Raw genomic sequence first — 26,141 nt, 5'->3', positions numbered from 1 at the left:
GCTCAACAAACTTCGGGCTTCCAGCAACACCAGGCTCATCTTGATTGTGCCATTCTGGCCCAAGAGAGAGTAGTTTCCATACCTGTTGAAGGCGCCATGAGAGCCACCCCGACGCCTTCTGCTTCGGCGGGACCTCTTTGACTCAGCCCCACTCCCACAGGTTCCACCGCAGTCTCCACAGGCTTCAGCTGACAGGGTGGAGACTGTCAAGCAATACATGAAATACAGAGGCTTCTCCTCTAAGGTGGCGGAGTTCTTGGCGCATGATAAGAGGCCCTCTACTTCTTTAAACTATCAACACAAGTGGAAGAGGTACAGGAAATGGTGCAAGGACAACGGGCATACCGTTTCTAACCGCACGGTCCAGAAAGTTGCAGATTTTCTTGTTTTTTTGTGTCAGGATTACCATCTTTCCATCTCTGCTATCAAGGGCTACAAAGCCATGCTTAACAGCGTCCTGGCAATCAGAGGGTTGGACCTCAACAACGACCAGGTACTGAGGTTTATTGTCAGAGCCTGCTCTTCCCAGCCACAGAGGCCTGGCAGGAATCTTCGGCCTTCCTGGAACTTGGATGTCGTTCTTCGCTTCCTAACCAAGGCTCCCTTTGAACCTCTGCGACTCTCGTCTATCAGAGACCTGACTAAAAAGTCTCTTTTTCTGCTTGCTCTTGCTACAGCACAGAGGGTAGGAGAGATCCAAGCACTCTCTCACAAGACGAGGTGGCAGGGACAGAATCTGCTGGTCTCTTATCTTCTTGAATTTATTGCTAAGACGGATACTGACGCCCACAGTACTCCTCGGGAGTTTCGTATTAAGAGCCTTGCCACCGTCCTGGGTTCTCAGGATGTAGAGAGACTCCTATGTCCCATTCGGGTGCTTCGTCACTACCTGCATAGGACGGCTTTGCCTACAAGACCCCGCAACCTCTTTCTTGCTGTCAGATGTCCTCCCAGACCTATGTCCAAAGGAGCAATTTCCTTCTTCCTACAGGACATCATCAAATCGGCCCACGCTTCCTTCCCTGACCCTTCCTGCCGCGAGCTTAAGGTCCGTGCCCACGACATCCGACTTGTTTGTACAGTCTTGGCACCTTCAGCCAGGGGGTAGAGGGTCAGTAACCAGGATGGGGCTCTCTCCTCAGCCCTCCAGTCATAGGCATAGGCACACTCCTAGGACACTCACCACTGGTCACCTGGGCTCTAATTCTTGAGGCACATGGGTCACAGAGTACTCCCATGCACCTGATTGCATTCTCCAGCACCCTCTTCTCCACGTCAACCTCTACCATGGGTTAGTGTCTCCACAACGGACAGTTATTTCACCCTTTACACTTGCCACATCGTGTCGACTCTCACCTCCTAAAATGTTGGAGTCTGTAGTTTTTTGTATGGAAAACAGGTGTCTGTGATAGAAATGTAATGTTTAATGCTAAAATTAATTTCTTCACTTACCTGTTTTTCATACAAAAACAGGTGCCCTCCCCTGCCGATCCCATCGGCAGCGCCGGGCACCGCACTGGCAGGTGTAGCGCCAGGCGGAAATTTTTGTAATCTCAGCGGACGAAAGTAAGTGAGACAGTGGAACTGCTAGTTTTTTGTATGAAAAACAGGTAAGTGAAGAAATTAATTTTAGCATTAAAAATTACATTTTTTCAGACTGGTTTTTACCTAAAGAGATTAGAAAATTCCTAATGAGGCAAAATAACTGCTTTTCATGCTGTTTTGATGACATCATGAAATGCAAAAACTTTAAAAAAAATCATATCTCGTGACGTATGAAGAAATTTAAAAAAAGTGTTCTCTACATTTCTTTAGGCATCTTTCATGTACTATATCCATGCCAAAGCACATTTAAAAAAACTTGCATTAAGGCCTGTATGATGTCATGAAGTCATGACGTCGTTACTCTATCAGATTCATATTCATACACACTAAAGACTACTAGTAGCTTATAATATTCTGAAAATTTCAAGTCATAAATCCTATAACTTTTTTTAATTAATTTTTCAAATCTCGACCACAGCATGCCCTTAAGTAACATCTCAAATATCAAATAACACATCAGTTGTCAAAATCACACCACATATACATAAAATATTAATATAAACATCCTATCTCTTGTTTCCTTCTTTCACAGAATGAAATGTACTAAGTAAAGTTTGAAGAGAAATATGACCCAAAATATGAAAGAGTATGAAGGGTATAGAATTTTGCCTGCCTGTGTAACAGGCTGTTGCAAAAAAAAACATTCTGATACCTGTCAAGTGTACAGACTCTATGGTAGAAACTATTTTCATAATAAATTACACAGATCATATCAACTATTGATGGTAACAGCCTTTCAAAATGTGAAAAAAAATCCCTCGTGTAATTCCAATTTTTGGATGACTTAACATAACATAACATAAATAATAAGATAACAAAGGGCCACCAAGGCCCATCTAGGTTATCATGTATCAGTCGCACAGCGACCTCGTCATCAGTACTTAAAGATACACTTACAAGTACACAATACATTATATTCTAATTCTAAATATTTGGCCCATTAACAGGGCTAAGTCCTGCAGCGAATTCCTCTACAATCTGTGATCCCCATACATGGGGATCATGTTTTGTTTAACTATAGTAAATTTCTTGGATTGGTCTTCTCCCTAATTAGTCTGACTTATGTGGAGGTTACTGTATGGAAATATCTTTGATTATGGACATAAAGTAGCAAGCTTTAGGAATTGCAGAATGGTTAAGTTCACTGCAATGGTGTGGAGGTGTCCAAGGAAGAAATGAAGGTAGAATGCTTAAGATGTCTTTCAGAACGGAAGAACAGAGTGTAACAGTATATGATGAACTTGGAATAATTATGTTCATACAATCCTAAGGGTATTTCTAGCAGTGACTGAAGTGATCTTAGATGATGTATCTGTCTTATTATTTTTTCCTAATCTATTTTGAATGTCATCTTACCTTTGTTGGATAGGATGACCAAGACTAGTGTTGCAAATTCTTCAATACAGAGCACTGAAGTGTTGGTTTAGCATTACTACTACTTCTGGTTTACAGGATGGTCTTAAGCTGGCCAAGGAGATTGCCAAGATACATTATGAGAACAAGGATGTCCATCTGGCCCGTGATGCCATGGAAACAGCCTTTAAGAAGTACCCATCCTATGTCACCCCTGAGGATGTTAACCTGATGCTGGAGGTGCTGATGCACCAGCAGGAACACTTCCGCTGCATTGAGATCCTGGTACAGCATGGTGGAGTGAAGCTACTGCATCCGGTGAGGGAGGTCTGCTGGTGTTGGTCTAGATAGCATGATTATACGCAAAGGTTGTATATCACCATTGATGGTATTGTAGATTTACATTATGGCTTCTGACTTATAAACAAGTTTACTTTCAGACAGCTGTTTGATGATCATTGTATTTATAAGTTGTTATTTTATTAGATTTATATAAATAGTATCATTTAAAGTTTTGCACTTGCTTTCTTCTAAAGGTATTGCACTGAACTCATATCTCATAATATTCATAACATTGATGTTTTGTAGTAGGAGAGGATTTGTATATATGCTGGCTATACCAACCGCTTCAAGTTCATCTGACAAACCTTGTATTTAACAAACTTTATCATCATAAATGAAAATAATAAGTTCTCAGAGTCTTCTTAACAAACACTACATATAGTAAACTGATTTTAAATAAATGCTGAAGAAAATTTGCAAAACTTCTATGACCAGTGTTTGAATATGCTTTAGTGAATGACTCTCCAATATTAACAACCAATAACCATTGAATAGAGCAAATTCCATCAAAGTAGTTAATTATACACAGGGTTACCTGTACATGTAAGTGAATCATAAATTATGAGTAAGTAACACTCTTAAAATATCTCGATAAATATAATATTTCTATTGACTATAGTTGACTCTATATTTCTTTTTATTCTTTTCATTTTTTTCTAATATTTAAGATATACAGTGGTGCATTGGAATACAAACTTAATCCGTTCAAAATTTTGTTCTTAATTCAAAACGTTCTTACTCCAAAGCATCAAAATACATGTATTCTTATGGAAGAAATTATAATTCATTCCAAACCACCTCCCAAGACCAAAAAAATTCTACTTTCCACCTAATTTCTTATTTTTTGAATACTATTACTATATATACTACTACTGCTTTTATGCTATAGCTATAAAAGATAGAAAAATAAAGCCTCAAAGTAAGCAAAATGTAATAAAATGAAAATTCAACTTCTCGTGGTCAGAAACAAGCGCCACCACATCCTCCTCATGTGACTCCATCAAGCCAGCACCACACACTCCTATATAAGCCAATAAGTTTTTCTTTGATATACTGCATTCATTATGGAAAATAAATCAGGGAAGTAAGCAAATTGTAATACAGTAATACCTCAAGATGTGATTGCTCCAGCATACAATTTTTTTGATATATGACAAAAAGTTTCATAAAATTTACGCCTTGAAATACGAAGATATTTTTAAGATACGAATAGCCATCGGTAGATGGTGCAGCGATCGCTCGGCTACCCACATCCACCCGAACATTCAGTTCGCGTTGTTTACCGTCGTTCATCCTTTGTGCATGTATGTGTCTGTGCTCCTCGGCAGTGTGTATTTTTTATTAAGTTTTGTGAACTCATGGGTCCCAAAAGTAAAAGTTTGGCGAGAAACACACAAAATAGCATGTATTCACATACTGATTACACTCAGAAATTCAATAAATGAGAGAGTACAAATTGTGTTTTGCCCACAAGCAACTCTTCCTCTTTGCAGTGCAAAAAACCAGAAGTCTCTAGATGTCATGGTTACCAAAATATCTTAGGTTGAATGAGGTATCATCGGTTTACATGGCCTTGCATCCAATCGGGTTCAACGGCCTTGGCTAGAGCGATAGAAAACAGGCCCCTTGTATTCTCTCTCTCTCTCTCTCTCTCTCTCTCTCTCTCTCTCTCTCTCTCTCTCTCTCTCTCTCTCTCCTGTCGCCTGTTCTGATACCACTCTCATTCAAAAGTTGTCTCCCCGTAACATGGCGAGAGACCTGAGGTAAGTAAGGCGCGCGTGAGAGGTGGCGGAATCAGATACAGTGAAATCACTGTCGCTCCCACCTTCCATCGTTGGTGATACAGTGACGTAGAGCATATGTTTACACCTGATGAGTGTTGCCAGCTCAAAAGCAAAGAAAATAGCCAAAATATAGTCGTAAAAAGCCTAAATGTTTATCAACGTGCCCCAAGTCTTGCGTGATGAACGTCTATCGATGTGTCCTGAGTTTTGCAGATTAAGTTGTTTTTTTGGGCAATATAGTTAATTTATATCATGCATACAATAAACATTGTATTTATCTTATATTAAATCTACATTTGGTTGGTATTTAAAGTATGTTCATTTTTGGGGGGTAAATTCATATCACAAGAACAAATTAATTCTATTTCCATTAATTTATATGGGAAAAATTTATTTGATATACAATTCTTTATATATATATATATATATATATATATATATATATATATATATATATATATATATATATATATATATATATATATATATACAACTATTATCATGGAACAAATTAAATTCATATGTCGAGGTACCACTGTATAATGAAAATTCAACTTCTTCGCGGTCAGAAACAAGCATCAACACATCCTCCTCAGCTGACTCCATCAAGCCAGCACTACGCACTCTTATCTGAACCAATAATGAGATAAAAATAATTCCAATATTGTCATGCATCATAATATGTTTCTGAACTGCTTATTTATCCATGGAAATACTTGTATATCTTATATCTCACCAAGAAATACATAAAAAATGATAAAATACAGCATACTGACATAAGTGCTCTCACCATCCTCACGCTTGGTGCCCTCACACCTACACAAACATATCCTTGTAAAAGCTGATACATGATTGGCTAAGTGTCCATCATCTTGAAAACAATAGGCCAATGACAGGCCTCGATATATGACAGATAGTCTCAAACATAAACAAACTGTGCGGCATAAAAAAGCGCAGCTTCTCAAAAGCCCCCACGATCATGCCTGACGGGCTCTAATATAAGAGCCACGATCGTGCCTAACGGGCTATAAGGGTTAAGGTTTTTAATTCATGAGCTGGATACTCTCTCTTCCCCTCGGATCTTCTAGAATCTTCTATATGTCTGTCTATGTCTCATGACCACGTGTGCTGCTACTCTAGGCAATGATCTTAATAACTAAAAAAAATTAATATTATTATCCCCGGCACTACAAAACAATAACCAAACAACTGCAAACAACACTCCTGAGGCACTGAGGCAGTGTGGTGCCCCAGCATGCAGTCAGCTGATTGCACAGTGCTGCGTGCAATCTGTTGACCGTGATTGTTATTGTTTGCACTCCAAAGCAAAGTTCGTCCTCCAATGCCAAAAAATCACAATTTTCTTGTTCGTAATCCAAGTTGTTCGTACTCAAAAGGATTCGTACTCCAAGGTACCACTGTATACAGTGAAATCTTGGTTTTTGAACTTAATTAATTCATGAAGGCAATTTGCGAATTTAAATATTAAAATAAATGAAACCGTTTTTCCCCATAGGAATTAATGTAAAATAGATTAATCAGTTCATGTACTCCAGGGCTGCATTTGCACCTCCTGCTTCCTGCAGTGTGCATCCTCTATCAAACACTTTTATGCACCTCTTGGCTGGAACAATCAAAGGATTGTTGCTACATATAGTACACTCAACCCTTGTTTATCTGAATTTTGGTTTAATTGGACAGTGTCCAGATGACAATTTAATAAGTTGAGCCCGGACGGCCAACAAATGAATTCAAATAGTGCACACCTCATGTATTGCAAGAAATGCCCAATAGATGGCAACACTGCTACATTGGGTGGTTGTAAACAAGTCCAGCTGACACTCATGAACATCATGTTTAGTCCAGATTCAGTTCACAAACTTGCTTTTTCAATACCTTAGAACTCTTAATTACGTTTCCCAAGGGTGTTAACTATGGCATAAAAGCTGGAATTGATAAGAAAATTTAAGAAAAGAGCTATTGTTTTGAGTGTTTGTGAGGAATATGGTATAGCAAAACAGACTATCAGAAATTAGAATATTCTGTTGAATACTGTGTGGATACATCAAGTGAAAATGGCAAAAAGGAATACTGAGAAAAAATGTAACGACTGGAAATTATGCTACATTAAATGCTGCAGTTATGAAGTGGTTTGTGTAGCAGCGATCTGTGGGGATCAATGTCTGATATTGAAATCCTTGCAGCAGCCAGGAAACTAGCACAGAAGATTGTTATATAAAATTTCAGTTTCAGGGGGAACAATGGGTGGCTGTAGCGATTCTTCAGTCTTGTGTCTTTTATCTCTTTCTGAAAGGTTATTTAAGTTTATTTGCATTATAATAATACATTTGTGATTTAATGGTTATTATTGGTCCTTGTCAGTAGTGCATGACATGGCTGCATGTTGTGGTAGTACTTCATGTCTATGAAGTTTTTATGCACACTCGGCTATTACTGTTAAGTTAGTTTTAGCATTACATTAAGTTAGATTAAGTTTGTTTTGGTTTAGGTAGTTAGGGAAACTAAAGTAGACTAAATTTTGCATTTTCTCGACAATCTAGGGAAACATACAACCATATTTGGTAAACAAAAGACCCATTTGTGTTATCCAGGCTTTTTCATTATCTACCTACCTGATAATAAAAAACGAGGGTTGAGTCAAAGACAACGAATACCTGACATGTGTCAGAGTGGATTTTGCTCAACAGCCTAATACATAGGCTGGTAAAACTTTATACCTTTCATACTTTTCATATTTTGCATCATATATCACTTCATACTTTACTTAGTACATTTTATTTCATATTGTTGCACTCAGAAATTATTGCTGAATCTAAAGATCATATTGTAACCTTTGCAAATAGATAACAGAAATATGATGAGTTGAAGTGAAAAATTGTGTCTGCATTATTCTTAACCCTTTTAGTTTATCGCAAAAATTTATAGTAACTAGTAATAATTACTAAAACTATACCATATTGTAGAACAAAATTTTCTGAATGTGATGATATCTTCTGATTTCAAATAGAATATTATATAAGCAATAAATGGAATAGTTATGGATCATCATTATAACATCATGCTCTACACAAACACTTGTCAGTCCATCAGTCAGTGTCACTCAGTCACTCATGCTGAGTAGACATACATGGTCTCCACTCCAGCCCTTTGCAGATAATTTCCTGTAAGTGTGCCAAAATTGTGTGCTATCTCTCTCTCTCTCTCTCTCTCTCTCTCTCTCTCTCTCTCTCTCTCTCTCTCTCTCTCTCTCTCCAGTAAAGTTCAGTTAGCATTTTTGATAAAGAGGCTAGAGCTATGACTATAAAGAGAAAAGGAAATTCTTTCTTGATCTTTATTGGTTTAAAAAATAATAGTTGCAGTAATATGGAGAGAGAGAGAGAGAGAGAGAGAGAGAGAGAGAGAGAGAGAGAGAGAGAGAGAGAGAGATAGAGAGGCTGCAGAGTTTGTTCCATCAGACTATTGTAATGGATAAACATGACATGACATGAATGTGAGATTTTTATGTAGATTTTTATGTAGACTTGATTAATGCAAGAGTTGCATTCTGGAGACATCACATTATTTAAACATAACTTTCCCATTATAAAACAATGGTAATGGGGGCGTGGTTATGATTCTGGTCAATGGGATAGTCTGTCTATTTTGGGGAATTTGTTACTCATACTTTAAAAAATTACATGCATATATATATATATATATATATATATATATATATATATATATATATATATATATATATATATATATATATATATATATATATACCGTTATACGGTACATATGCGTTCCTGGAAACCTTACCGTAAGTCAAAATTACCGTATACCGAACCCATTATAACATGTAATAATAGGGAATACATTTCAGCACGTCAAAAGTCACCCCTACAAAAATTAAAATACATGAAAATCGTCATAAAAAAAAAAAAATGTAAAGTACTGCGCAAAAGAAATGAACAAAACGTTTTAATTTACCTTTTACTCGCCATGTATTCTATCAGATGATGTCCTTCCCGAGGCTAAGGGACAATACGGATTTCAGCCCTTACTCATCTTCCGCTGAGTGTGCAGACAAGGATAAGACGTCGTCGTCTGCACTGTCGGAAGAAGATGTGGAAAGGTCAGCTGTAGCAGGGTCGGCACATTTCACTGATTTGAAGAAAGAGGATATGGAGGAAGGGCAAGCTGTAGCAGAGTCGGAACGTTTCACTGGTTTAAAGAAAGAGGATATGAAGGAAGGGCCAGCTATAGAACCGTTGGCAGCGGATGTGGAAGGGCCAGCTGTAGCAGGGTCGGCAGGTGTGACAGGGACGGCATGTCTGACTGGCCTGAAGAACGAGTAGATGGAGGACTGTTTGGTTTTTCTTGTTTTTTCATCATAGATTTCTTGATAAATCTTGACACTTTTCTCTATGTCATGAGCCACTTTGCTACTCCTGGCAGGATTTGGGTCACGTTCCTTCAGGGTTTCCAGAGCTTTTTCGATACCACCGAGACATTCTCTAAGAGTTTTGATGTCCAGGTCACGCACAAGTTCTTCTTCCTCGTCTACCTCTTTTTCTGTTTCCTGTGATGCCTTGTCTTGCTCTATAAGTTCATCATTTGAGAGAGGTTCAGCATGGCTTTCCAAAAGATCTTGACCATCATCATCATCAGCTTCATCGAAGCCAGCCCTATGGCACAGATTTACTATGTCATTTCTGACTGCACCGATGTCGTCTTCAGCGAAGCCTGGGAAGTCATGCGCATATTCTGGCCTTACTTTATTCCATGCCAAGTTCATGGTAGACATCTTCACTTCATCCCAAGATGACTTGATGTTATCTAAGGCGTGCTTGATGTTATACGACTTCCACCATTCTCTGATAGTGGGCTTGCCAGGCCCATCTGTGCCCTTTATCAGTTGCTGCATGGTTTGCCGCTGGTAGTAGGCTTTAAATATTTGCCATAATTATTAAGAATATCTTTGTGCTTACAAGAGACCCTTTAATATTCCATTTATTCATCTAATTAGTAATGCATGTAAGTAATATGTAATGCAGTTAAAAAAAGGGGGGGGGAGAGGAAGAGATAACAGGCTCCAAGGGTGGTCAAGTTGAAGTCAGTCCTGTGAGTGGCGGGGAGGTGTAGCATGGATGACGTCATCACCCCTGCTCCCCCGCGCTTGGCCCTCTTGGATGACATGAGCGGATACCATATCTGTGAATTTTTTTTACCATATATCGAATTGAGGGTAGTAATTTCCAAATACCGTAACTGTGAATTTACCAGATAAAGTACTACCGTATAACGAGAACTTACTGTATATATATATATATATATATATATATATATATATATATATATATAGTCAACCCTCGGCTATCACGACTTCGGCTATCGCGTTTTATTGCTATCGCTCACCCATGAAAAGCTGCTAAGATTTCATTATCGTGACCTCAGATGCCTGCTATCGTGCGCCCAGCCATGACGTCATGGGATATCTGAGCGCTCATTGGCCAAAACCGCCTTCACGCCAAGATCAATTCGGCTATCGCGTTTTCGGCTATGGCACTGCTATTTCGGCCCCAATTGGGCGCGATAGCCAAGGGCTAAGTGTGTATATATATATATATATATATATATATATATATATATATATATATATATATATATATATATATATGTTTCATTCAAAGTGGTACTTTACTCAACGTTGGCTATTTTCTTTAATAAGCTATCTTTCTTTCTAAGGAGTGTCTTATTCTCTTTAGTTAGTATGGAGATAGTTGTCATCTCAGAGGTTGAGATGAGAATGGCAGCACTATAGCATGTGCTATATTTATACAGATGGCTGGCGGCGTCTGATTGGCTGCTCGCAGGTGTGTTCTCCCATCGTTTCTTACTTGAGAGCTCTTGCTTGTCTAGATTTTGTATGTTGAGGTTTGGCTCCCAAGTTTTTAATGTAAAGCACTTCTATGATGGGGAGGCGTCTATTGTCTTTGCAGCAATTACTTCTGTGTTTTCTTCTATGTATTGTCTTGTTAGTGTTGTCTTGTGTACTTGTTTTAGGTGGTTCTTGGGCACGCCTGATGTGAGGGGGTAGTTGAGTCTTCTGCTCAATCGCATCGTCATCATGCCAATATAGATTGATTGAAGGGCTGCACAGTTCCCTTGGGTGCAAGTGAACCTATATACAGCATGAGACTGCTGCGTTTTTCTTTTTCTTGTGGTGGGCTGTTTCAAAGTAGAAGGTGGCTGATATTTTTACTCTTGTAATAGATGGTGAGGATTAATTTCTTCGCAAGGTTTGATGGTGTTACATTTTTCTTGACAATTTGCCATATTGTTCTTTCGTTCACTTTATAACTTGTCGAGAAGTGTGCCTTGTAGTATATCTTGATGCTGTCTTTTTCCTCCTTGTTGTCTTCTTTTCCCCTATGTCATTTGTCCATTATTCTCTTAACTTGTTTGTTTATTTCTTCTACGCTGAATCTGTTGTTGAAGAGTACGTTGGTGGATCGAGTGATCTCCTTGTGGACATCTTTCCACCTGCTGCAGTGCATAATAGCTCTTCTTATGTAGACTGCAACAGTTGAGTCTTTGTAGCACTGGGGGCACTTGCTTCTTCCACTTAGACACTACCCTGTGTTAGTCGACTTGGTGTAGACGTTGGTTTTGAAATATTCCCCAGTTTGTGTGATTAATATGTCGAGGAATAGCATTTTCCCTTCAGTGCTCCTTTCTATAGTGAGTTTGAGTCTGGAGATCTCTTGCAGGCAGGTACATAAATGTTCAATTTCTTCTTCATGTTGAGTCTTGATGAAGATGTCATCAATGTATCGGCAGTAGATGTCTGGTTTGCTGATTTTTCTAAAGACTTCTTCTTCTATGCAGCCCATGAAGAAACTTGCCAGAAGCACTCCTAGTGGAGAGCCCATGGCAATGCTGTCAACTTGTTGGTATATATATATATATATATATATATATATATATATATATATATATATATATATATATATATATATATATAGCGCTGCATGATAGTTTTTATAAGAAATTTACTATAGTTAAACAAGACATGATCCCCATGTATGGGGATCACAGATTGTAGAGTTCACTGCAGGACTTAGCCCTGTTAATGGGCCAAATATTTAGAATTAGTATATAATGTATTGTGTACTTGTAAGTGTATCTTTAAGTACTGATGACGAGGTCGCCGTGCGACTGATACAGGATAACCTAGATGGGCCCTGGTGGCTCTTTGTTATCCTATTATTTATGTTATGTTATGATATATATATATATATATATATATATATATATATATATATATATATATATATATATATATATATGTACATACATACATACATACGGGAGTCCTCCCTTAATACATGGGGAAGAGACCAAGAAAATGTGCACACATATCAAAATCACACTAATCAGATAATAGAACCCTATGTTATAAATAAGATTGGGATGGGGATCCACCCAGACTGACCTCCAAGACCCCCCCATAACTGCCCCCAAATCAATCATTCCTGAAATATAAAATATTATTATCCCACATGCAACAAAGCTCTTACAGTAGGCCCTCAACATTCGCGACAGGTAGGGGATCGTGAACCTCTCAAAAGTTGAAAATTCATGAATGTTTGGTGCGCATATTACATGTTACACATGTGTAAAGATGGGTTCACACATTCCAATTTGCAACTGATATTGCAAATTGGTAGAGTTTTCAACTAAATATTGGTGCCTAGCAACTGGGAAAACCAGTTGCAAAACAAGAAGAGCATGTTGGTCTTTTTCAATCAATTTGCAACTTTATTTACGTTGTGATGTCACGAAGTAAGCTTTGAAAATGTGATGTCAATGTAGAGAAAATGTTAGAGTTGGTGAGTGAAAAAGAACACATCTGGGATCCCAGAAATTAATTATACAGTTAAAAAAGCTTGTGCAGATTGTCATTCAATGAAATAGCTGCCATTCCTCAAGAACTATTTCTCTCAGTGCAAGGTGTTGTTGGAGATGAGGATTGAAAATTTGTCAGGATTTACTTTGATTGTAATTGTGCATAGTCTTTTAGGTAAGATTAGTGTGTGGTAGACACTCCTTTCTTTCCTTCTACTTAGTCAGGGACGTATCCAGAGGCATTTTCTTTTCTGTTGACTCTTTCGGTACACCAAAAGAAGAGCAACCATCGCTTCAGTATCGTCACTGGAGGAAGACATCTTGGTAGGTAGCTATTTGTTTACATTCACTTCCTGCCAAGGCACCAACTAGTTGATACTTCTAGCAACTTGCAATTTCAGTTGCAAATTGGCACGTATGAACCGTCCTTAAGAATAATGTTTACTTAACATAACAATGAGATTTCCTTTATCTAATATTAGGGTTTTCTTTACCTAACAATAATGTTTTCTTCTTCAAATAAACATAATTACTCATAAAACCCCCAAAACAGTATGAAATATTGCACATCTTATGGTTTAATAACATAATAAATACCTGTAGGAAAAACAAAACACTCACCATTCATGTAAGTTTCAGCGCACTATTACTTGTGATGATAATAATAGTGATGAGAGTTAGCCATGCAGTTACTGATGATGAATAACTGGATGAGATGATGTGGAGTGTAACTGCATGGGATGAGGAGTCTATTGCCTGGGTTGAGGTTCAGGTAGGACAATAGGGGTAGCAGCAAGCTTCCTTGTGAAATACATTCTGATTGCCAACTGAGACCGTTTCCTCTTCATGTCATCATCATCATTATTCGATATTTTGATTTTTTAATCATTATGAATTATGTCTACTAGCTTGTTTTCTTTGTGTGTGCTCATTTATCAGATTTTTAACCAATCACTAGAATGTTAACAAACAAAGTGCACCATGATTGCGTCACCATCCACGCTGGAGCTGCCACCCATCAAAATTCATTATTGCTATAAGTAGGGATAATTAATGAACAGGATACTGCTCTTTTTTTTCTGTTTGTCTTTTGTTTGTCCTCTACAGGAGCTGTCGATCCAAGGTTCAAAGTTACAGTATAGCCTTTGCAAGTGCAGCGCTGAATAGAATCGTTGTTTCTTTCATCACTCACAACAATTTGTTCTTTCATCTAAATGTTTCTTTTTCCTTTCTTTGGCTACTGATAATTATGCACTGTTGTTTTTAGTAACTTTTTGTCTGAAAGTTGGAAAGCGATTTCGAGCCACCTGTAGCATCAAATCAAGATCAAGATCAGTCTTTCGTTTGTTCAGACTCACTGCCGAGTAGCACCTGCTAACTTAACTGAATTTTGGTAAATATGTTTGTGCTGCTAGAAACTTGCGAATGTGTGAACCTTGCAAAAGTGGAACTCGCGAATGTTGAGGGCCTACTGTATTTACTGGACAGTGAGATTGCAGGGAAAGTTAAAAAATATCATAATGGTTAGGAAATATGAAATATGAAACACACGCAAGCTGGAACAATGTGGCTGGACCAAAACATAAACAGAGCATCGAACTGTCATGTTGGTTCTTTGTTATGTAAAGTTTAACTTATACATTTTGATATTTAGTTATTATTTTGTCGTTAAAATATCATTTCTTAATTTATTTTCATTTATGTTATTGGTTTGTCACAAAAAAACTTTTTAGCAAGCATATTTTGTTCTCAAATAAAAGTTTCTTTTGCCAAGTGCGCATAAAGTTGGAAATTTTGCGCATTGTACAAGTGATGGAAATAAAGTGAGGTTGCTCATAAAGCCGTGAACACATTAACCGAGGTGCGCACTAAAAGAGGACCTCTGTGTGTGTGTATATATATATATATATATATATATATATATATATATATATATATATATATATATATATATATATATATATATATATATATATATATATATATATATATATATATATATATATATATATATATATATATATATATATATATATATATACAGGTAACTCTTGATTTATGAGTGTTTGATTTACACGTTTTTGTTATAAAGTGACTGAAAAAATATTGTAATTAATATTTAATTTGCGCGATCGGTTTCCTTATACATGATTTGGCCCAACCACATTTTCAAACTGAGCGCCAGACGCAATTTCAAACTGCGCACCAGAGAGTCCCGCAGCTGGCGGATAGGTGGGAGCTCTGGGACCGGATCGAAGAAGCAGGTTGTTGTCTGTGTTGGTACAGACAACCTCCATAACAACCTCCTGCTCACATACCAACCTTTGTAAAACAGCATCCACAAAGATTCGTTGCTGTTGATGAGTGGAGGTTGGTAGCCCGCCTAAAAGTGCTCATTGGCTGCCAGGAGCTGGATCCAAGAAACTTTAACAACGTCAGAGCAACCTCCTACCACGAAATGGCATCCATGAATGCTTGGAGGGACGGTAACAAGGTTGCTCTCAGGTTGTTGGTGTTACTGTCTTATATATGCATTTATGTTCACAAAACAACATTTCTATTAGCTTTTTTACAAACCATGCTCCCAAGAAAGGATTGTTTTGTAATGCACAAAGTGAAATCTTACATGGAATACCAAAAAATAAAGCAGAGATGAGATCACCCACAGATGAGGCGGAGACTCGCGGTGACTCAGCCACTTCTTCTTCTTGTGACCCTTTTAGCTTGAGTGTTGTCTTTCACCACGATATTTATGTTTCCACTCCTCTATTGCCTACTATAATGGATATCATATCTTAGTATTCATAAACGCTCATGCCATGAGGATAACCTTGACTCCGTGGCAGTGAGTGATAGTGAATTACTAATGAAATACTGCGGTATTTCATTAGTAATTCACTATCACTCACTGCCACGGAGTCAAGGTTATCCTCATGGCATGAGCGTTTATGAATACTAAGATATGATATCCATTATAGCAGGCAATAGAGGAGTGAAAACATAAAAATCGTGGTGAGATGGTGTGTGTGTGTGTGTGTGTGTGTGTGTGTGTGTGTGTATTTACCTATTTGTGTATTACAGGGCCCGAGCTAAGCTCTCTGTGTCCTGTCTCCTTGTCCACTCCTGTCACATCTCTCTTTCATCTGATTGACACACACCGCGTCAACGACATCACTGCTCAGTTTATTCCACTTATCAATACTACAATGCGGGAAACTGTACTTTCTCACGTCATTTAGACAGATGTTCTTTTTTTTTTTTTTTTATACCATGTGGGCTTTTCACGGGAATTTATGGGCTAAAGGGGATACCTTTTGGGGTACCTCCTATCTGAAAGCCCACCCGCTAGGAAACCGTTGCCCCGAGTGAGGAAGCCCAACCTACACTCGGACCGTGGACAGGATTCGAACCCCTGCGCCTGGAGACCCCTCGGACCCCAAAGCACGCATGGTTCCACTGTACCTTTATTAGTTTTTTTCCATGTCCTCGGAGGTAATTACTTACGGTCACCTTTATCAATTCTCTGTCCAGTATGTCAATCTTGTTCACCAATTTATACATAGTTATCATGTCTCCTCTTGTTCTTCTCTCTTCTAGTGTGGTCAGCCCCAGCTTCCTCAGTCTTTCCTCATAGTCTAACTCCCTGATTCCTGGTAACATCCTTATTGCCAGCCTTTGTACCCTTTCCACCTTCTACACATTTTTCTTCATATGCGGTGACCAGACGCAAGCTGCATATTCTAACTGGGGTCTTATTAAGGTGCATAATATCTTCTTCATCATTCCTTCATCTAGGTAGTGGAATGCAAGGGCAATATTTTGGAGCATGTTATATGTTTTCCAAAATATCTTGTTAATGTGTTTCTCCGGTGACAGAGTGTTTTGCACGGTTACTAATAAGTCTTTCTCCTCATTGGTCTCTTCAATCTTCTCACCACCCAGCCTGTAATCCCTGTTTGGTCTGTATCTACTTCTTCCCATTTTCATAACATGGGTCTTGTTTATATTAAATTCCATCTGCCACTCCTTACTCCACTCATATATTTTATCAAGATCTTCCTGTAACTTGTTACAATCTTCCACATTCTTTACTCTCCTCATAATTTTAGTATCGTCTGCAAACATGTTCATGTAACTGTCAATATTTACTGGCATATCATTAACATAAATCAAAAACATGATGGGACCCAGCACTGACCCTTGTGGAACTCCACTGGTTACCTTCTTCCACTTGGACTTCGTTCCTCTCACCACTGTTCGCATTTCTCTTCCCACTAAGTAATTTTTCATCCATTTTGCTAGTTTATCACTTACTCCTCCAATCTTCTTTAGTTTCCACATCAGTGGTACTTTATCAAAGGCCTTTCTCAAGTCCAGGTAGATAGCATCCACCCATCCCTCTCTATGTTGTAGTATGTCAGTCACTCTTGAATAAAAACATAATAAATTGGATACGCACGATCTTCCTTTTCTGAAACCAAACTGTCTTTCACTCAGAATGTTTTCACTTTCTAGATACTCACTCCACTTAGCTTTAATTACTTCTTCACATACCTTGCACAATATACTAGTCAACGATACTGGTCTATAATTTAGCGGTTCCATTCTACTACCATTCTTATATATAGGCACAATGTCAGCTCATTTCCACTCTTTCGGGACTAATCCTGTTCGTATGGAGGTTTCCACAACATCAAATACGGGGTTCAACAATTGATCCTTACATTCATTTAGCAACCTCCCAGATATGCCATCAGGCCCCATTGATTTATTAATATCCAGATTGCTTATAATTTTCCTTACATCTTCCTTAGTAACCATGATGTCCTGTTTTTGCTTTATTTCCATAGGCCTTCCTCCCATAAATTGCTCCTCCTTTGTAAACACTTTGCAAAAGTTGTCGTTTAAAATTTCAGCTATATCTCCAGCATCCTCATATACTTCTTCCCCATTTTTTACCTTTACTATTGCCTCCCTTATATTTAGTTTTCCATTTACCTTTTGGGGTACCTCCTATCTGAAAGCCCACCCGCTAGGAAACCGTTGCCCCGAGTGAGGAAGCCCAACCTACACTCGGACCGTGGACAGGATTCGAACCCCTGCGCCTGGAGACCCCTCGGACCCCAAAGCACGCATGGTTCCACTGTACCTTTATTAGTTTTTTTCCATGTCCTCGGAGGTAATTACTTACGGTCACCTCTATCAATTCTCTGTCCAGTATGTCAATCTTGTTCACCAATTTATACATAGTTATCATGTCTCCTCTTGTTCTTCTCTCTTCTAGTGTGGTCAGCCCCAGCTTCCTCAGTCTTTCCTTATAGTCTAACTCCCTGATTCCTGGTAACATCCTTATTGCCAGCCTTTGTACCCTTTCCACCTTCTACACATTTTTCTTCATATGCGGTGACCAGACACAAGCTGCATATTCTAACTGGGGTCTTATTAAGGTGCATAATATCTTCTTCATCATTCCTTCATCTAGGTAGTGGAATGCAAGGGCAATATTTTGGACCATGTTATATGTTTTCCAAAATATCTTGTTAATGTGTTTCTCCGGTGACAGAGTGTTTTGCAGTTACTAATAAGTCTTTCTCCTCATTGGTCTCTTCAATCTTCTCACCACCCAGCCTGTAATCCCTGTTTGGTCTGTATCTACTTCTTCCCATTTTCATAACATGGGTCTTGTTTATATTAAATTCCATCTGCCACTCCTTACTCCACTCATATATTTTATCAAGATCTTCCTGTAACTTGTTACAATCTTCCACATTCTTTACTCTCCTCATAATTTTAGTATCGTCTGCAAACATGTTCATGTAACTGTCAATATTTACTGGCATATCATTAACATAAATCAAAAACATGATGGGACCCAGCACTGACCCTTGTGGAACTCCACTGGTTACCTTCTTCCACTTGACTTCTTCCTCTCACCACTGTTCGCATTTCTCTTCCCACTAAGTAATTTTTCATCCATTTTGCTAGTTTATCACTTACTCCTCCAATCTTCTTTAGTTTCCACATCAGTGGTACTTTATCAAAGGCCTTTCTCAAGTCCAGGTAGATAGCATCCACCCATCCCTCTCTATGTTGTAGTATGTCAGTCACTCTTGAATAAAAACATAATAAATTGGATACACGATCTTCCTTTTCTGAAACCAAACTGTCTTTCACTCAGAATGTTTTCACTTTCTAGATACTCACTCCACTTAGCTTTAATTACTTCTTCACATACCTTGCACAATATACTAGTCAACGATACTGGTCTATAATTTAGCGGTTCCATTCTACTACCATTCTTATATATAGGCACAATGTCAGCTCATTTCCACTCTTTCGGGACTAATCCTGTTCGTATGGAGGTTTCCACAACATCAAATACGGGGTTCAACAATTGATCCTTACATTCATTTAGCAACCTCCCAGATATGCCATCAGGCCCCATTGATTTATTAATATCCAGATTGCTTATAATTTTCCTTACATCTTCCTTAGTAACCATGATGTCCTGTTTTTGCTTTATTTCCATAGGCCTTCCTCCCATAAATTGCTCCTCCTTTGTAAACACTTTGCAAAAGTTGTCGTTTAAAATTTCAGCTATATCTCCAGCATCCTCATATACTTCTTCCCCAATTTTTACCTTTACTATTGCCTCCCTTATATTTAGTTTTCCATTTACCTTTTGGGGTACCTCCTATCTGAAAGCCCACCGCTGAAACGTTGCCCAGTGAGGAAGCCCAACCTACACTCGGACCGTGGACAGGATTCAACCCCTGCGCCTGGAGACCCTCGGACCCCAAAGCACGCATGGTTCCACTGTACCTTTATTAGTTTTTCCATGTCCTCGGAGGTAATTACTTACGGTCACCTCTATCAATTCTCTGTCCAGTATGTCAATCTTGTTCACCAATTTATACATAGTTATCATGTCTCCTCTTATTCTTCTCTCTTCTAGTGTGGTCAGCCCCAGCTTCCTCAGTCTTTCCTTATAGTCTAACTCCCTGATTCCTGGTAACATCCTTATTGCCAGCCTTTGTACCCTTTCCACCTTCTACACATTTTTCTTCATATGCGGTGACCAGACACAAGCTGCATATTCTAACTGGGGTCTTATTAAGGTGCATAATATCTTCTTCATCATTCCTTCATCTAGGTAGTGGAATGCAAGGGCAATATTTTGGACCATGTTATATGTTTTCCAAAATATCTTGTTAATGTGTTTCTCCGGTGACAGAGTGTTTTGCACGGTTACTAATAAGTCTTTCTCCTCATTGGTCTCTTCAATCTTCTCACCACCCAGCTTGTAATCCCTGTTTGGTCTGTATCTACTTCTTCCCATTTTCATAACATGGGTCTTGTCTATATTAAATTCCATCTACCACTCCTTACTCCACTCATATATTTTATCAAGATCTTCCTGTAACTTGTTACAATCTTCCACATTCTTTACTCTCCTCATAATTTTAGTATCGTCTGCAAACATGTTCATGTAACTGTCAATTCCTACTGGCATATCATTAACATAAATCAAAAACATGATGGGACCCAGCACTGACCCTTGTGGAACTCCACTGGTTACCTTCTTCCACTTGGACTTCGTTCCTCTCACCACTGTTCGCATTTCTTTTCCCACTAAGTAATTTTTCATCCATTTTGCTAGTTTATCACTTACTCCTCCAATCTTCTTTAGTTTCCACATCAGTGGTACTTTATCAAAGGCCTTTCTCAAGTCCAGGTAGATAGCATCCACCCATCCCTCTCTATGTTGTAGTATGTCAGTCACTCTTGAATAAAAACATAATAAATTGGATACACGATCTTCCTTTTCTGAAACCAAACTGTCTTTCACTCAGAATGTTTTCACTTTCTAGATACTCACTCCACTTAGCTTTAATTACTTCTTCACATACCTTGCACAATATACTAGTCAACGATACTGGTCTATAATTTAGCGGTTCCATTCTACTACCATTCTTATATATAGGCACAATGTCAGCTCATTTCCACTCTTTCGGGACTAATCCTGTTCGTATGGAGGTTTCCACAATATCAAATACGGGTTCAACAATTGATCCTTACATTCATTTAGCAACCTCCCAGATATGCCATCAGGCCCCATTGATTTATTAATATCCAGATTGCTTATAATTTTCCTTACATCTTCCTTAGTAACCATGATGTCCTGTTTTTGCTTTATTTCCATAGGCCTTCCTCCCATAAAATGCTCCTCCTTTGTAAACACTTTGCAAAAGTTGTCGTTTAAAATTTCACCTATATCTCCAGCATCCTCATATACTTCTTCCCCATTTTTTACCTTTACTATTGCCTCCCTTATATTTAGTTTTCCATTTATGAATTTGTAAAACATTTTAGGGTCACTATCACAGTTTTCCACCACCCTCTGTTCATATTCCTTCTGTGCTGTTGTCCTTACTTCAACATATCTATTCCTTGCTATTTTGTAAACTTCTCTTGATAATACATCACTGTTTTTCTTAAGTTTCTTCCATGCCTTTTCTTTGTTCTTTTTTGCTTCTTCACAATTTCTATTAAACCACTGTTTATTATTTAAAGTCCTCTTTCTGTGATATGGCACAAACTTTTTCACAGCAGAGTTATACAAATCCATAAATTTATCGTATTTCAATTGCATATCCCTTTCCTGGTATACCACGGACCAGTCAATTTCATTAAAGAACTCCCTTATATGGTTATAATTTGCCCTAATATAATTTTATTTTTCCTCCCTGCGTTCCACAATCTTATTCGTGCTTAATTCCGTATCCAGCTCAAAGCTTAGGACATCATGATCGCTTTTCCCAAGGGACATTCATGTTCAATTTCCTCTTTTAGAGAGATGCCCCTGGTAAATACCAAATCCAACCTTGCTGCAACATCTTGTCCCCTGCACCTTGTTGGTTATCTCACCCACAGTGTCATCAAGTTATTTGTTGCTACCTTTAACAATTCCTCTGGCCACTCACCACCGTTCACCACTTTGTAGTCTTCCCACACTATTTCTTTGCAATTAAAGTCTCCGACTATCATCACTCTATCCTTTCTGATGAGTTCTTGCTTCATTCTGTCTAGAGTATTTCTCATCACCATTTTGTACTGTTTATATTCCCAAGCACTGGTTCTGGGTGGTATGTATACTGTTATAATATTAATGTCCCTCTTGCCATCTGTTATAAGCATACTTATCACTTCCTCATTTCTCTTACTATAGTACACCTCCTTCACTATCAGATCTTCCTTAGTAAGAACCATTATACCACCACCTCCTTTATTTTTTCTATCATTTCTCCATACTTTGTAGTGTTTTACAGCAAACCAGTCTAGCTTTATTTCGGGCCTTAGCTTTGTTTCCACTACACACATTATGTCTGGTTCGTTATTTCTTAGGTAATCCATACATTCTAGCCTCTTAGACAGAAATCCATCTATATTCGTGTAAGTCACTTGTATTCCTTTCCTAGTTTCATTCTTCCATGTAATGTCTATTCCGTCTGTGTCTGTGTGTGTGTGTGTGTGTGTATTTACCTAGTTGTAGTTTTACAGGGCCTGGGCTTTATGCTCGTGTGGCCCCGTCTCCATATCTACACTTATCCAATCTTACTTTAAAAGTGTGCACACTCGTTGCAGACACTACTTCTTCATCTAAACTGTTCCACGTCTCAATACATCTCTGCGGGAAACTATATTTTTATATCTCTCAGACATCTTCCCTTTCTCAGCTTTTACTATGCGATCTTGTGCTTGGTGTCATATTCTTCTCTCAGGATCAGTTTCTCATTATCCACTTGGTCCATTCTGTTGATCAATTTATAGACTTGTATCAGGTCTCCTCTCTCCTTCTTTGTTCCAAGGTTGGTAGATCCATAGCCTTTAGTCTCTCCTCATATGTCATCCCTTCAAGTTCTGGGACCATTCTTGTAGCCATTTTTTGTAGCCTCTCCAATTTTCTTATGTGTTTCTTTTTATGAGGGGTCCACACTACTCCTGCATATTCCAATCTGGGTCTTATTATAGTATTTATCAATTTCTTCATCATTTCTTTGTCCATGTAGTGAAATGCTACTCCAATATTTCTTAGCAAATTATGTTTCTCTAAAAATTCTATCAATATGGCTTACTGGTTGATTGTTTTCTTCCATCGTCACTCCTAAGTCCTTTTCCTTTTTGACTTTCTCCAGTTCTACTCCATCTCCCATCTTATAGATTCCCACAGGTCGTCTTTCACTCTTTCCCATTTCCATGACATGGCTTTTGTTCACATTGAATTCCATTTCCACTTCTTACTCCATTCCCAGATCTTATTTAGGTCTTCTTGCAGTATTTCACAATCCTCCTTTTGCTTTATAACTCTGCACAGTTTCGTATCATCCGCAAACAAATTTATGTAGCTGTTCACTCCTTCTGGCATGTCGTTAATATAAATGAGGAAAAGTACTGGTGCCAATACTGACCCCTGTGGCACTCTGCTTTCTACTGCTCTCCACTTGGACTTCATATCTTTAACTACCGTCCTTATTTCTCTCCCCCCTCAAATAATTTTCTATCCATCTCAATGTGCTTCCTTTTAAGCCACCCTTCTCCTCTAACTTCTACAGTAATCTTGCGTGTGGCACTTTGTCAAATGCCTTTTTTAAATCCAAATAGATGCAGTCAACCCATCCCTCTCTCTCTTGTACTCTATCAACTATTCTAGAATAGAAACTCAATAAATTAGTTACACAAGACCGTCCTTTTCTAAAACCAAATTGGCTATTTGATATTAATTTGTTGTCTTCAAGGAACTCGATCCATTGTTTCTTTATTATTCTATCACACATCTTGCATATTACACTAGTTAGTGATACCGGTCTGTAATTTAAAGGTTCTTCTTTCCTTCCGCTCTTATATATGGGAACCACCTCAGCTCTTTTCCATTCTACTGGTACTGTTCCATTTTCTATTGAGCATTTTATGATGTTGTATATAGGACTTGCTAGTTCTTCCCTACATTCTTTCAGTATTCTGCCTGAGACTTCATCCGGTCCCATTGCCTTCTCTTCATCCAGTTCCTTCATTAACTCTTTTATTTCAAGCTTGGTTACTTTAATCTCTTTCATATAGATTGTCTCTCTATTACCCTGTGGCCTCTCAAATTTACCTATTTGTGTATTACAGGGCCCGAGCTAAGCTCTCTGTGTCCTGTCTCCTTGTCCATTCCTGTCATATCTCTCTTTCATCTGATTGACACACACCGCATCAACGACATGACAGCTCAGTTTATTCCACTTATCAATGCTACGATGCGGGAAACTGTATTTTCTCACGTCATTTAGACAGATGTCCTTTATTAGCTTTTTTCCATGTCCTCGGAGATAATTACTTGTGGTCACCTTTATCAACTCTCTATCCAGTATGTCAATCTTGTTCACCAATTTATACATAGTTATCATGTCTCCTCTTGTTCTTCTCTCTTCTAATGTGGTCAGCCCCAGCTTCCTCAGTCTTTCCTCATAGTCTAACTCCCTGAGTCCTGGTACCATCCTTGTTGCGAACCTTTGTACCCTTTCTACCTTCTTCACATTTTTCTTTATATGCGGTGACCAGATACATGCTGCATATTCTAGCTGGGGTCTTATTAAGGTACATAATATCTTCATCATTCCTTCATCTAGGTAGTGGAATGCAAGGCCAATTATTTTGAAGCATGTTGTATGTTTTCCAAAAAATCTTGTTAATGTGTTTCTCCGGTGACAAAGTGTTTTGCACGGTTACTCCTAAGTCTTTCTCCTCATTGGTCTCTTTAATTTTCTCATCACCCAGTCTGTAATCCCTGTTTGGTCTGTATCTACTTCTTCCCATTTTCATAACATGGGTCTTGTCTATATATTTAATTCCATCTGCCACTCTTTACTCCACTCATATATTTGATCAAGATCTTCCTGTAACTTGTTACAATCTTCCACATTCTTTACTCTCCTCATAATTTTAGTATCGTCCGCAAACATGTTCATGTAACTGTCAATTCCTACTGGTATATCATTAATATAAATCAAAAACATGATGGGACCCAGCACTGACCCTTGTGGAACTCCACTGGTTACCTTCTTCCACTCGGACTTCCTTCCTCTCACCACTGTTCTCATTTCTCTTCCCATTAAGTAATTTTCCATCCATTTTGCTAGTTTATCATTTACTCCTCCAGTCATCTTTAGTTTCCACATCAGTCTATCTATTGTGTGGTACTTTATCAAAGGCCTTTCTCAAGTCAAGGTAGATAGCATCCACCCATCCCTCTCTATGTTGTAGTATGTCAGTCACTCTTGAATAAAAACATAATAAATTGGATACACACGATCTTCCTTTTCTGAAACCAAACTGCCTTTCACTCAGAATGTTTTCACTTTCTAAATACTCATTCCACTTAGCTTTAATTACTTCTTCACATACCTTGCACAATATACTAGTCAACGATACTGGTCTATAATTTAGCAGTTCCATTTTACTACCATTCTTATATATAGGCACAATGTCAGCTCTTTTCCACTCTTTCGGGACTAATCCTGTTCGTATGGAGGTTTCCACAATATCAAATATGGGGTTCAACAATTGATCCTTACATTCCTTTAGCAACCTCCCTATTTATTTCATTACGTTGCCTTCATATTTTTTTAATGCTGCATCCTTGCACTCTTTAGCTTTTGCACTTATAGCATTAAACCAAGTGTGTTATCACTTTTTTACTCTATATTCAGGAATATATCTCTTTACCCCCTCATTATACTTGTCTAGAAATATATCATGCTTTCCTTGAATTGTTTTTCCCTGCTTAATTTCTTTCATATCAATACTACCAAAATCACTTTTTTAATCCCTCAAAATTTGATTTAGCATGGTTCTGTCTCTTGTGTTTGTGTCCCTCATTATATTCCAAAATTTGACTATCCTCTAATTCAATTTCTAGGACCACATGATCACTCTTTCCTATTGGAGTATGATATTCGATGCTTGGACATGGGTCTGTTTTTTTTGTAAATACCAAATCCAGCATTGATGGATCATTTTCCCCTCTATATCTTGTATAATCTTTCACCCATTGGTCCAATGTGTTTACCATTGCCAGTTGTAGCACATCATCCCCCCAACATC

At 38.2% G+C, this 26,141-nt stretch overlaps 1 protein-coding gene across 1 annotated transcript in view; it reads left to right on the top strand.

The window, feature by feature from the left end:
* Positions 1–26,141, top strand: part of LOC123499320 (general transcription factor 3C polypeptide 3-like) — a 414,223-nt gene that overhangs the window by 353,136 nt on the left and 34,946 nt on the right. The window contains 1 exon segment of the mRNA XM_045247142.1: positions 3,058–3,276. Within this exon segment, the coding sequence (XP_045103077.1) occupies positions 3,058–3,276 (219 nt within the window).

This window comes from Portunus trituberculatus, chromosome 49, assembly GCF_017591435.1.
Source record: "Portunus trituberculatus isolate SZX2019 chromosome 49, ASM1759143v1, whole genome shotgun sequence".
Taxonomy (NCBI): Eukaryota; Metazoa; Arthropoda; class Malacostraca; order Decapoda; family Portunidae; genus Portunus; species Portunus trituberculatus.
Note: the sequence above shows the minus strand (reverse complement) of the source record. Positions and strands in the feature narration are given on the sequence as shown.